The following is a 13,606-nucleotide window of genomic DNA, read 5'->3' as shown; positions in this document are numbered from 1 at the left end:
AAACTTTGATGTTAAAAATTATTCTTAAAGTGTTCTTAGTCCTGAGGGTTGTAACTATGGCATTACATGCAATTACTTGTTGTGTTTGCAAGTCCCCAGTGGCAATAATTAGTCTACCTGTTGACATAGTATTTCTCTAGTCTATTGTTAATGTAGGCAATTGATTTGCACATGGGTGTAATTACCATCACTGATGGTGTCGGAGATGAGCTTCCCCACCAGGGTCCTGTCAATCACCACTTTCTCCAGCTGTGGCCCAGAAAGGCTTAGGGACACCAAGACACCTGAGTGAAAGAGGAGCTAAATCCAAAGAGCGAGAAAACAAGACATCAAAAATCATTAATAAAGCGAAACGTTCCAAGGTACATATTATCCCCCGTCCTTTATGTAGTAACCTAATTTTCAAAATTGCAAAAATGAATTATCATTGACGTGAAGATGTCTTATAATGACTTTGAAAGCTCTTTCAACGGAAGAGAGAGATGTAACACCACACTGAATTACATGGGTACGAGAATTACAATTGCTGAACGCTTGAAGAAGCAGCATGCTAAGTCCCCAAATATTACATAACATGTAGTAAATTAGTTCGTTAAAAATGGAGATCAAAATTCTGTCCTGAGTGAGGGAAGGAATGACACTGATCACTCTATCACCCATGGATCTGATCTTTTCTATATAAAATAACTGCACAGCCTGCATGAAAAAATATATAAAGTAGAGTTTAATGTAATTTTGTATTATTATCACAGATTAAAACCAGCACCTTTTTGCTATCCTTGTTATTTCTGATCATTCATATACTGTTTAACTTAAATAATGATGCCCTACCATAGAGATAGTTGTGAGCTCCCAATAAATCCCAGTCACTCCTCAACATAAGGTTATAGATGAAAGAAAGAAAGAATTTAAGCTGTTGGACAGTATAGTCAGAGGGTTATTTCAGAGCTAATAGAATAATTCTGTGTAATTAATTTAAATTAAATGGTACATATAATCTTGAAGACTAAGTCACAGTATTTATCAGGTCCTTCTGATGCCTTATCTTGTATGAGAGAGAGAATTCTCAGTGGGAGGGGTTATGAAAAACGTTTATTTTTGCATAATAAAACCATTAGTTATTTTCTGAATGCAACTATTACAGCAAAGGAAATCAGAAAATAAAACCCATAACAGAAATCCTCAATGGAAAGACTGTTGCAGACAAGTCCAGAGGGCTCACCAAAGGCCAGGAATCTTGGACTCCAGCTCTTTCTTCTACCTAACAGCAGATTTTTAAAGAAACCTCTGTGCTTTTTAAAAAAATTAACTACTAGAGAAATACTTGCTCTTGTAGGAGAATTTGGAAGGAAAAAAAAATCCCTTTTTGTTCTATGTTGGAGATATGAGACAAATATGTTTGCAATATAATTTTTAGAACTTTCTTGCAGTGAGATCCACTGGATTATATAATAAGTAAAAAGTATGAGGGACAGGAATGTAGTTATCTAATTGAGCTTGCCCCTTGTGCAATGCCCTGTTCCTGATAATTAAGTTACAGAAACTCTCAGTTATGCATATTTTGCTATATTACTACAGCTCTGTGCTCTCCATAGCACAGAACAGAACAAGTGTATTTAAATAAATTATCTTCTTGCCCTGACTAATATCTTTAACCAACATTTTTTGAAAATAAACTCTAGTGATGTGTGAAATAGAAACAAAAAAAAATGTGTGATGTGAAATGAATTTTTAAGAACAAAATGATCAGCCTCCATCCTGCCAAAATCTAATCATGCATTCACTTGATAAATATATATAGTCAATGTTTCAATATTCCCTGCGATGACAGATGTCCTTTAAGGTTTTGTCCTAGTAAAAATGTTAGACACGGTTACACTCATGCAGCTTTTATTACAATCTTTCAAAACTTCAATTTGTCCTTATGTTGAAGTTAGAGTAGATAAAATCACAATTTATTTCCAACGTGGTAATGTGAAGTCCAGCAAAGTTTGACTACTGCTAGCTACAAATGTCCGAAAAACCCAGCTGAAAAAGTGAGGGCTGGAACCCAGAAGTTGCCAAACTGCGATGTAAGCAATGATCAAGAAAAATTACGTACTCTAGAAAGCTCAGTTCTAAGTAACTGAATGCATATTAGCCTGATAGAGAAGAGTAAAACACCCCAAAACTTTCAGCGTTATGTGCCAACAGAAGAGATGGTGCAATCACACAAATAAACTCTCCAATACGTTTATTCCACAGCACCTTTGCTTGGGAGCTACGTCCTTCCCTCAGAAAGTGTTACTATACTGGTAGGTTGTTCCTAGGCTTCCTGTTCTTGCAGGGAGCAAGGAAAACAAACTGGAGTTAACCTGGGAGAAAACCCACTGTGAATCAGAACTCTGTTGGTAGCCTCCAGGTTTACCTGATAGAGTAGGGAAACACACCACCCAACCAGGTAAAGAGGGGAGGCCAAACAGGAAAAAATGTGTTTTGATGGTTAAGGATCTTGACTGACTGCATTATGGAATGAGGCCACATGCTTGTCATTCTGCTGACACGTCCATCCACTACCCTGTGTACAGATGTGCTTGCAAACTCCTGGCCTGAGTGCATCAAGTAAGGTTAGCATTTTTAAACTCAGGGTGTAAATTCACTTTATTTCTATATATTAATTTCCTGGTAATGGCATAGATCATACCTGTTACAGAGTTAGAATAAAAATTAATGAAAACTGCTCCAGTGTTTGATGACAAGACATTTATATAAACATAAGATATTGTGCTAATGGGTGTGCTTTGCTTTACATCTATGAAACTAGTCATTAAACCAATGCTATGGATTTTCAACATCGCATAGATCTTTATGTTATCAACATGACATGATAGAATGACAGAAAGAAGGTAAAAATAGTGTAATTTTCATGGCTTTTACTATTTTTCCCATTGCGTTCCCTCTTTCTTTTCATTTTACAGTAAAACATTTTTTCCCATTACACTCCTCAGAAGTTTGAGAAATCTGGGAAAAACTTAAATTTTACTTTAACAAATTTTTACTCTATTAACTTACCATGACTGGTAACACACCTTTGCTCCATAGGTTTAAGTTCATTCTTCTAGGAACTTCAGAGTCTAAATTTAAAAAGTAAATGAGAGCCCTTTCACCCTATATGGCCATTTAAGGTTAGTATTTAATCCATCTTCCTTTAAAAATGTTTTGGATTAGAACTGAGGATTTTTAAAAATTAGTTCCTAAAGTTTACCACGAAATACAAGCAGGTACTTAAAGAGAGCAGGGCAGGGGTGGAGTCACCACCTCTGGAAGTATTAAAGACATGCAGACGTGGCACTTAAGGACATGCTTTAGTGATGAACTTGGTACTGTTAGGTTAACAGCTGGACTCGACCTCAGTGGTCCTTTCCACCTTAAATGGTTCTATGATTCTAGACTATCTTTGGTCAAAAATATTCTGTAACAGAGAAAATTTTTATGTGCTCAAATTGAAAACACTATTTCAATTTGTTTCTCACAGTGTAGTCTATGCAAAGACTGTTACATGATAACAAGGGTTAAGTGCTGGTACACGTAAGCTTGTATAGTTAAGCTCACATTTTGGTGGATGGGAGCAGTCCAATCATAAGTACAAATGAATATAAAGCAAACAGGGAAGATTGCAAACTTGGCTTGAACACAGATAAAAAGTGATTCAGCTCCAAAAAGTACTGCTCAAGGGAACTGCCCATCATTTCTGAGGAATAAAAGCGAATGTAAGAGGCTTTATTTACACTAGGCACTAAATCATTCCATCTAACAGATATTAAATTAGGGAAGGAAATTCACAATAATGAAACACATCATAAATTTTTCAGATTGAAGTACTGTGATGGGAAAAATAAAATCAGAAGAGTAATCTCTACAACTTAAACAGTCTCCAGGTGTTCCTAAACAAAATATGAAAACACAACTTCATAACTATTGGAAGAATAGGCAGAGCCTTTGTACTTGAATGTAGTCTGAGTGAAATGTTTGGGCATGTGGTCATTCTACATGCTGGGAAGGAAGGGCCACAATATCAGTATTACCAAGGATTGAATGTGAAGACTTTGATAGAAGGGATTATGTACTTTATGTGCCAAAAATCGTCCTCCAATGAGCAAGATAGACATAAGAAGGAGCTGAGGATACTCAGGGGAAGACTTAGCCCTTCCCTTCCTCAATAGCAATGTGGTCTAATATATATTTGCGTTAGTTTTTATTAAGCAAAGGACTTAAGTACTGGTTCATGACTTACGGAGTTTAGTAGAACTTAAGCATGTACTTAAGTGGATTCCTTTACCCTCAGAAACCTTAGCTCTTGCCTCCTCATTCATGCAGCTTAGCTGTTTATCAGCCCTTCTACCTAAAAAGATACCTGCGGAGCAAAGCCAGGATTTGCTTCTATCTGATTAAAATTGGAAGAGAAGGAAAATAACGCCTGTAAAAAATATTGCTGCAAACTGTTTTCTCTTACAGAGTCCAACTGACAAAGGAATATGCAAAAGGAGAAGAGAATTGCAAAGCATTTCTTGTTCAAGCAGGTTCCCAGGGTTTTTCCCCACCTCTTCATTCCAGATTGCTTTCTTAGCCACTCCACCATAATTACTGTGTTGCATGCCTTATTACAGATGAAGTTATTGTTGTTACACGTTACTGTTTCACAATAATCAATGCATTTGTACTTCTAGCTCCAAATATCTAAAACCACACAAGACATTTATGGTTGTGATCAAAAGCAACCAAAAGAATTTAATATGAGGGCAGTGCTCCCCTCAGTAACTGGTGATGGGTGCTAGCTGCTCATGTGTTCTAGCCAGAATGACTTGATTTTGATATCAAATGTGCTGCTCTGTGTCACCACATAGCTTGCTAAATCACTTTGCTTATGGGCATTGTAGGTGATAGAACAGGCCATGTCAGAAAACACTGCTGTGGATCTCAATTCAGAATCCAGTTCTAAGTATGCCAGTGATGGCAACAGAAAAACCATTTATATGCATATGTAAATTGCAACACATGCACAATTAAATGAAATCAAAACAATTTAGCAAAGAATACATAAATCTTTTTCATTAGCAGGTAATAGATATGATTCATAGCTAGTGCTTGGCTCTGATTCAATAAAATGTATAACAGTGTTGGCATGTGTTTAATTCAACACCGTAATGCAAATGTAAAACTAAAAAAAAGTTGGAAATCAAATGTTTTGGCTAGACTTCATTAATTTTTACTGCCTTATATTGTAAAACCAAACTGAACCAATGGCATAATTTCATAGGAAGATTTCATGATTTTGTGGCAAAACTTAAAAGCATTCCAAAGAATTAGAGAAGGAGACCAAGAAGAAGGGAAGCAGCCAGGGCTGAGCTGAGTAAACTCAACAATACTGATAAAATTAATTCCTTAGGTTATTACTCCTCAGTAGGGAAAGCTGAGGAGCACAGTGGCATCTTATTGTAAAGACTTCTTGTCTTTTTCCCATCATCCTTCTTCTATGGTCTATTTATTTTCCTTTGACATCAGCTAACTGAAGATTATAGGATTATTTCAGCAACTCAACACAGGTCATCAAAGTTGGGGGTCAGAAGTACCATACAGAAATGGTGTGGGTTCAGATCCTATTGGAACAGAGCTAAAGAGAAGACCTCAGCCCTTTAGGACTCAACTAAGCTCTTTTAAATATGAGAGCAAGCTCCTTGACAAAAGTCCCTGTACTGTCTAGGTTATGTTTACATGAACTGGCACATCATCCATTTCAGAAGCCCTAAGCAATACTAGAATGTGTACTTAGCACTGCAAAAATAAAGGTCAATGGATTTTTTTTTTTTTTGGCAACGGACAAGGAAGCAAATGTGAAACTTCTAGTGCACTGATTGTACAAAAAAAAAAGTAATAGGAGAGATTTTGATGCATAAAATGAACAGAAAGGTAGAAAGCTGGGCCAACGTTACGGTCATTCTAGGCAAACTCCTATAGAAAAGCCAACTTTGAGAAATACATTCATGTCATAGACAAGATTTCTCACTGAGACATATGCATGAAGTCTAATTGGTCATTTGGTTAGTGTGACAGCACATTTATTTTTAGCAGATGCATATGTAAAATTATAGCCCCCAATTTTTGCCTGTGGGCTAGTTTTAAGATGGAAGTGTTGGAGGAAGCAGTGAGGGATTAGGAATATTGATGTTTAGGTTACAGAAGGCACACTAGCAGCACTCCTTTGTTTTTCACAAAATCTGAGGGAAATCCTACTACTCTTTTAAAGGATAGCCTTGTTATCATTGTATCACCCTTTAGATTTCTTTCCATTTGTTCTGTCTTGCTCAAGGTTCAGCAGCCACAGAGTTTTTGGATGGCACATTGTTATTACAATACAAAGAGTATTATTCCTGGTTCAGGTACAGATATGGCAGATTCAAATACAAAGAACATTTATTGAAAAATATGATGGCTGTTGAGTTCAATACTTAAATTTCTATACATGAGTTTATTTGACAATGTATTGCTACTAAAACCAAAGAGCTAAAAAAAAAAAAGATACTGTAATTAAACCATATACTCAAATTTACCCCAAAACATCAAAATTATGACAACCAGGGTAATTCACTACATGCTCTTCATGCTGTTTGTTTGACACATTGCTTTCTATTACCCTTGAAAGTTAATGCAAACTGGACTCTTCCCACTAGCTCTGGTATCCATATAAAAGAGGCTGTGAATACAGTGGTGCTATGCCACAGATCCCACCATTACATGGTAAGCACTTTCTGAAATATTTGATTAGTATTCTACATAAAATTAAAAAATAAATGTACAACATCTTTTCCAGAGGCTTCAGAATATTTGCATCAAAAAGGGACAGTCCAATTATTGCTGTAAAATGCTCAAAGAGAGATGAGGAGCAGAAAAACAAACCATCTGACATCAAAACTGATAGAAGACAGCTTTTCTGTTCTAGACTCTTCCAAATGATTCATTTTTCTCTATTTTATTTTCATTTGTTGGAGGTCTCTTATTTTCAGGAAGACAGAGAGTGGAATAACACAATTGTTTCAGCAAAACATTCTAAGCCCTGTTGGAGATTTCAATAATCAGCCACTATTATGCAAAAAGATATTTTGTTTTGTAATTGAGAAACCAAAAGGAGAATTTAAGGACAGAGAAATGACTGTGATTTTTATCTATAACTTTCACTCTGGCTATGTTATATCCTACACCATCACTTCTACTCTGGCCATGAAAACCACCTACAGAAACCCCAAAAATACTCAACTAATTAAACTACTCCTTTACATTATTCAACCCAATATAGAGCTAGACCTAATATATTGAGATAAAAGCACCCATCTCTTTTCTTTCCCATCTTGTACAAGAAATAAGTAAAATTGTATTTGTCTCATTTATGTTGATGTAAGCCTGAAATTACTTAGAGGATGCAAAGTCAAAAAATAAAAAAAGAAGGATTTTATACAGAACTGACAGTCAACCAAAGGTGTTATATGATGAAGGCAGAATGATCACATTCTGGAAAGAAGTTCACTGTTCCAAAGTATGTGTTTGTAAAGAATGAGGGTGGATGCAGATAGATGGGAGGGGAAGGAAAGTGATAAAGGAAGAATGGGCAGGGAAAGCAAATGAAGAGACAGCAAACTGGGAAGAAAATGAATACACTCACAGCTAATTGACTCAGTATTTCTTAACTAAACTCCTTTCCTAATCAGAACAATAATAACAGGAAAAAACGAATCCTCTAAATTAGCATACAATTAATATTTAAATACGCTGTAGAAGATTAACATTCACATGTAATCTGTACACGAATGATAGACATTAACTAGGGGTAAGATCTGATAGGCAAATGTAGCTTAGACAATAATATTTTTATTATTGAGGTGAAAAGACTACATACCATTTGGCATATCAAATATTTAAACATTTTGCTATTCCTAAAGACATTCCTGGAATTTTAGCTGTATAATGTTCAGATATTTAATATTCATTCTGTTGGCCCACATTTGGAGCTATTTGAATGACAAGAAAAAATTATGAGACTGAAAAAGCATAAAAGTTAGAAGATAAAACTTCTTTTTAGAAACAGTTATATTGACAAGTATTCCCCATGCCAAGCAGTTTCAAATATGATGCAATTCCTCATGAAGGCTGTATAAACATAAAAAATTCATGACATATGTTTTTCAGAAGAAGCACATGACTAAGGAGCTAAAGCACATGTTCAGCTCTCCTACCTGTCCTACTGCTCTGTTGTAATGAGGATGTGAAAAGTTTTTTCTTGTACAATATGTGGAACTCATACAGCCAGAGAACATAGCTGTATGTGTGCCCCATGTCACAATATCTCCTATTCCATAACTTGATTAATGATCTAGTTGGTTTAGAGTTACAGTTTCCCTCCCATATTACACAAGAATAAAGTAACAGTGACAGACATGAAAATAATTAAGACATAAAAATATAATATAACACAGATTATATGTGTCATATTCCACAGACTCGTCTATATATTTTAACTGGTCCCTCAGTCTGCTATTCTGAGGATGTTTTCAGTTTCCCCAAACAATAAGAGTAATAATAACAATAACGACACACAACAGCAGCAATAATCATCCTCATCATCTCTCACAATCAGGGCCCTTTAATGTAATTTTTTGTGTTGATAAACCCCAGATTTTTATTTCAGGCATGTATTTCGGAGTAGAAATTTAAATAAACCCAATCTAGGTAATAAAGGCCCATATATTAAAAAAAGCCCAATGATTTTTGGTGTTAGTTAACATTTTAACACTGCTGCTTCCATCACTGGATGGCTGTTTTGGCACCACTGACTGAACACTGCATAACACAATACCTGACAGGTATGTTTGTTCTTCCATTTGCTCAGCACACATGGAGTGTTTTGCATTAAGTCCTAGAGGGCAACAGAAAACAGAGAGTGGAGTTGGCAGCACGCATTGTCACTATCGGTTAACAGACTTCTGATTTTTCAAGTTTACAGATGAGGCATTCCACACAAAGATGCAGCTGTTTTAGAACAGCCCACCAGACAAAAGCACATTTATCATCACTGGGAGAGTTGGATCTTTATGAAAACTAAAGCTGTTGAAAGAGGTCTAAAAACCGGATTAGATGTCGCTGTACTTGAAACCTTCTGAAACGTACCTCCACCTCCTTGAGTGCATCTCGCAGTTTGTCTGCTCTCTTGCTTTTCAGGATCCAAGGATAATCTCGGGCTGTCAAATAAAAGTTTAAAAAAAAAAAAAAGCAGAAGGTAGAGAAATGTGTATATATAGGTGACTGTATGTATATATATATGTGTGTGTGTGTGTGTATGCACGTGTGGGAATGTGTACAAACATTTTTACACATAATTTAAAAAGTTCTTCAAGTTGAGCTTCCTTTTCTGTGGAAACACAACACTAGGATTCCTAGGAGTGACTTTAAGCGTAAAACTTACCCACCATTGGAAGGAAATGGCTGTGGTTTCTATTGTCAAAGGATCTCCTTTTGGAAGGCTCAGTCATAGGAACAGTTGGCATGTTCTATCCACACTGACCATGACTTCCACACAGTAATTATGCATAAAGCTCTCAGGACCTTACCCAGCTTGCAACGAAAAAGTGTCTCCTGTTCAGTATGTTAACTCAGATTTAAGTTATCAAATCCTAAACAGATTCTATTCTTCTGAACTAACATTTCATTGCCTAGTTTCAAAAAGCAGGCACTAACATGTCTGCAAAATATATATGCATGAATTTATGCATATATAGAAGTATTAAAAACAGGCAATTGTGAATGCCATAACTTATAGAGTATAGTTATTTATAGGATTTGCTTTTGAAAATTTGGTCTGAAGAATCTGCCAAGTCAAGCAAAGAAGAAATTGCATGACTGCTGAAGTTCTTTAACAAATTTAATAATGTACAGCACACTATTGTGGAAATTCTGGCCTAATACATTAATTCTAGTAACCAGGAGGCAAAGCTTCCTCTGGAGTTGCCAGTAATTGGCTTGTTTCATGGCTGAGAATCAGGCTCTAACAACTTGTGAAATTTCTTCATTTAAAAGTGAGCAGTTCTCTGTTCATAAGTGCACAATAAAAACCATGAGAAACTAGAACACATTGTTTAAAATCTGTTCCTATTTAAAGGAAACCTGATGAAAAGTTTTGAGCTCCAGGCTGTCAGTTTGTATGCCAACTTCCAGACTGAATGACTTAGCAGTTATGCTTAAACCTCCCTGCAAAAAGGAGCTTACAATAGGAGTGCTATAGAGTGAAAAAATGAAGGATTTCATATATCAACAAAAGAGGACACCAGCATACAACTTCTCTTTGTGTTTTATTGGACTGAGGCCAGTGTTGGTGTAACTGTTATGATAATATTAATTAGGCATGTAAGATCACATTTTCAGTGGTTGCCTTCATAAATACTGGAATATTTATCCACATATGCAAAATGGGAAATTGCCTGTGCAGATACCAAACTATCTGTACAAATCAACAGCTGTGAATAAAGTTCCCCAGTGCTCCTTTTTCCAAAATGTGCCATGCAGGCTTTGTGCCAAGGGCACCCCTGTATTCAGAGCAGTGAAGTGCAGCAGCTTGTGCTCCTTTTGCCTGTCACATGTATAACACGTAACAGCCAGGGCTGGCATGTAACGGGCCTGCTTCTCCTTTCAGACATGCAGTGCCTGTAAGGTAACGCCACACTGAGCACAAGGGATGTAAACCTATGATGCTCCTCCCTGTGTGCAACTCTTCCTCACCTCCCCACCTTCACAGAGCTCTATTGATTCCCACTGACACACAACCCTCTGCAGTGGGTGTAGATCGACCACGTGGCTGCATGAACCTGTACACCCATCCCCAGCGGGGCTTCGACCTGCTCCAAACACACCTAATGGTGCTGCAAAGAACTAATCCTTCCAGAACACATTTTGCCTTCGAATGTGTGCACAACTCCGTGGAAATTTTCATTCTGGTAACAGCACAGATATTCCTTGGTGAAGTTGTCTAAAAAAAACCAGTTAGATTTTTCAGAGTTGTCATGTAATAATGTTCGAACATTAAGGAATGCTCTGAGCAATAGTAACTATGCAGGAGTTGTAAAACTTGAGCTAAAGAAAAATTGTACTAAATATAAACAAATCTTTAACTGCCACAGTACTGTTGTGTGGTAATATGAACTGAAATTATTTGAACCAGGTAATGCAGGAACAGCGTAAATGTTTAAAAGCTAAAAGCATTCTATGAAGGCAGCTGATTATTAATCTGGAATTTGATTTTGCCTGAAAGTACTTAAGTTATAATTTTCAGTTTTAAGGCAGCTGGTATTGCAATTCAAGAGCTGATTGGGAAAATGTTTATTGCTCATCTGCTAAGTAAAATTTCATAAGGAAAAATCTGGATTATTTTTGTGATTCTTTTTGACACTGGATTTGAGAAGCAATACACGCTACCATGCTCAGTGACAGAAAAAAAAACCAGATTGCAAATATACCAGGAAGGAATAATTACAAATTTTCAATTGTCTTGTGCTGTGTAGTTCTGTGACCATCTATCTTGGATGACATGTGCAGAAAGTTACATTAGAAGCAGTCTGAGGTTATTTTAATGCTTTTCCAGGGACATCAGTAATCCAAATTAACAATTTGGCCTTACTGAAACAAGAAACTCAGAAAATATCCTTACATTCTGCTAGCTTTTGCTTCTCTTCTAAGTAACTGTGCTTCATCTGTGATGCTAAAGGAAAGAGGATGAAAAGAGGAATGATAATCCTTACAAGTGCTGTCAGCAAATATTAATATTAGAGGACGCACACAGTTTGATAAAACACAGAAATTTACCAGAAAAAATTAAGACAGCCCCGATGTTTTCACCTTGTAAGGGAGATACCTTAAATTCGCAGTGAAAGAAAGGCTTACAGAGCCCAGCAGGTGGGCTGGTGTTACTGAGCCCCCCAGTCTCATCAGATAGTGAAGGGAGCTGCAACTGAGCCCAGGACCGGGCTGAGTCCGTCTGTCTACCGGCAGAGCCACGCAGACAGCAGAGTGTGGACCACAGGGATGACTGTGCTACCCTGGACCCAAAGAGGGGGTAATTCCAGCCCGACAGACCTTTGGACCCGTGGTGAAACTTGTAGGATTAACAGGATTAATCAGATAAAGAAAATGGATCGTTCTCTCTGAAATGGCCATTTCAGATAGCAGGCAGGGCGCCGAGGCCGGACTGGCACTGCGGCGCGTTCGAGATGCCCTCTGCTGGGGTCCCAGCATGTGCTGGGCTGAACAGAACAGAGAATATCTTAAAAAACATAAGAATTCAGAGTATAACTTCCCACTGACGTTTCTAGTGGCATAAAGTGAATATTTTTCCAATTTTTTTTTTCTTCTCTGGTTTAAAAAGTTTTCAAATACTCTGACATAAATTGGGAGAGAGTATCTTTTTCTGTGCTTCCTTACTCCATAGAAATAGACATATATCAACAAGAAATTCAAAGTTGCATTTTTGGTGTTTAGGTTTTGTTTAGTTTCACTTACGATTATTTATATTTTACCTGGTTCTTTCTTCTCAGAGTACTGGTGGATCCCAATGTCTTCATCTATACAAACAAATGTTAATACATTTCATTATGGATGTGACACTAGAAACAGAACACAACTTAGCAAGCAAAGTTCAGCATCTCAGCTTTTGCCAGCTGAAACAGTGTCAGGTATTAAAATACAAGCAATGGTGAAAAAAACCCTAGCATACAGCCTGAATACCATTAGGACTTCCAAGAACCAGCAGGCAAGGCATGAAAAAGGATGTGACAAATTTATTTGGAGCTGTCATTACCTTCACATACGCTTTGATTCTCTTCCAGCTGCCAACATGCAAAAGTATTTTTACCACCTTCCTAATCAGCATATTTTGTGTTCTTTCACAAGGAAAGGTAGGGATCACAGTGAAAAGTGTACCTTAGAATAACTGAAAATGTCTCCTAATGACTGACACATCTGAGTTAAAGACAACAGCATTTTTTTTAAGATTGATGAACTCATAAAGCTGCTCTTTCAAAGGATCCAATATTCTTAATTTATAGGTAATATCGTCTACCTGGTTCCCAAGGCAAAGAAATTTGGATGTTTCAGCTACATTGGGCCTGCAACCACACCAGTCACTTCCTGATGTGGCTGACAGGTAAATAGTTGGGTGTGCCAAGGCAAGATGCACTGAGCAGACCTAAAGGACAGTGTTACACTGCATCTTTTTTAAATAATTAGCTTGTCACTGCATCCATCTCCCTCTAAACTCAGACATGGATATACCATGGGGAGAAATTCCGTACATGGAGGAAGAAGGTAGGAAGACACTGAAATGGCAGGCAGGTTTTAAACCAGGACAGCAGTCCTCCCTTCTGCCTCAGAATTTTTGAACGAGGTCTCTAGGCAACGAATAAATGAAAGCAAGAAGGTCAAAAGTGGAAAATAGGCACAGCAACACACTCTTTTAACTCCAATAAATCACAACTGTGATTTATTTAAACCATCAGACTTCTACGAAATACAGCTTTTGACTTTTTGATGTTAT

The 13,606-nt window shown here is 37.0% G+C and overlaps 1 protein-coding gene across 10 annotated transcripts in view; it reads right to left on the bottom strand.

Moving 5' to 3' along the window:
- The window catches only part of WDPCP (WD repeat containing planar cell polarity effector), a 148,244-nt gene that overhangs the window by 89,932 nt on the left and 44,706 nt on the right, over positions 1-13,606 (bottom strand). For all 10 annotated transcript variants that reach the window (XR_007903967.1, XR_007903968.1, XM_051783646.1 and 7 more), the window contains 5 exons: positions 12,591-12,635; positions 11,726-11,776; positions 9,196-9,266; positions 8,885-8,944; positions 186-300 (listed from right to left, as the gene is read on the bottom strand). Coding sequence is in view for 8 of the 10 variants with exons in the window: in XM_051783646.1 (XP_051639606.1) it covers positions 186-300; positions 8,885-8,944; positions 9,196-9,266; positions 11,726-11,776; positions 12,591-12,635 (342 nt within the window). In the remaining 2 variants the exon portion in view is untranslated. The remainder of the gene's footprint in view (positions 1-185; positions 301-8,884; positions 8,945-9,195; positions 9,267-11,725; positions 11,777-12,590; positions 12,636-13,606) is intronic.

Source organism: Manacus candei, unplaced genomic scaffold, assembly GCF_025592945.1.
Source record: "Manacus candei isolate 608988 ecotype Guabito, Panama unplaced genomic scaffold, ASM2559294v1 h1tg000017l, whole genome shotgun sequence".
In the NCBI taxonomy this organism is placed as follows: domain Eukaryota; kingdom Metazoa; phylum Chordata; class Aves; order Passeriformes; family Pipridae; genus Manacus; species Manacus candei.
This window is presented reverse-complemented; position numbering and strand designations above follow the sequence as displayed.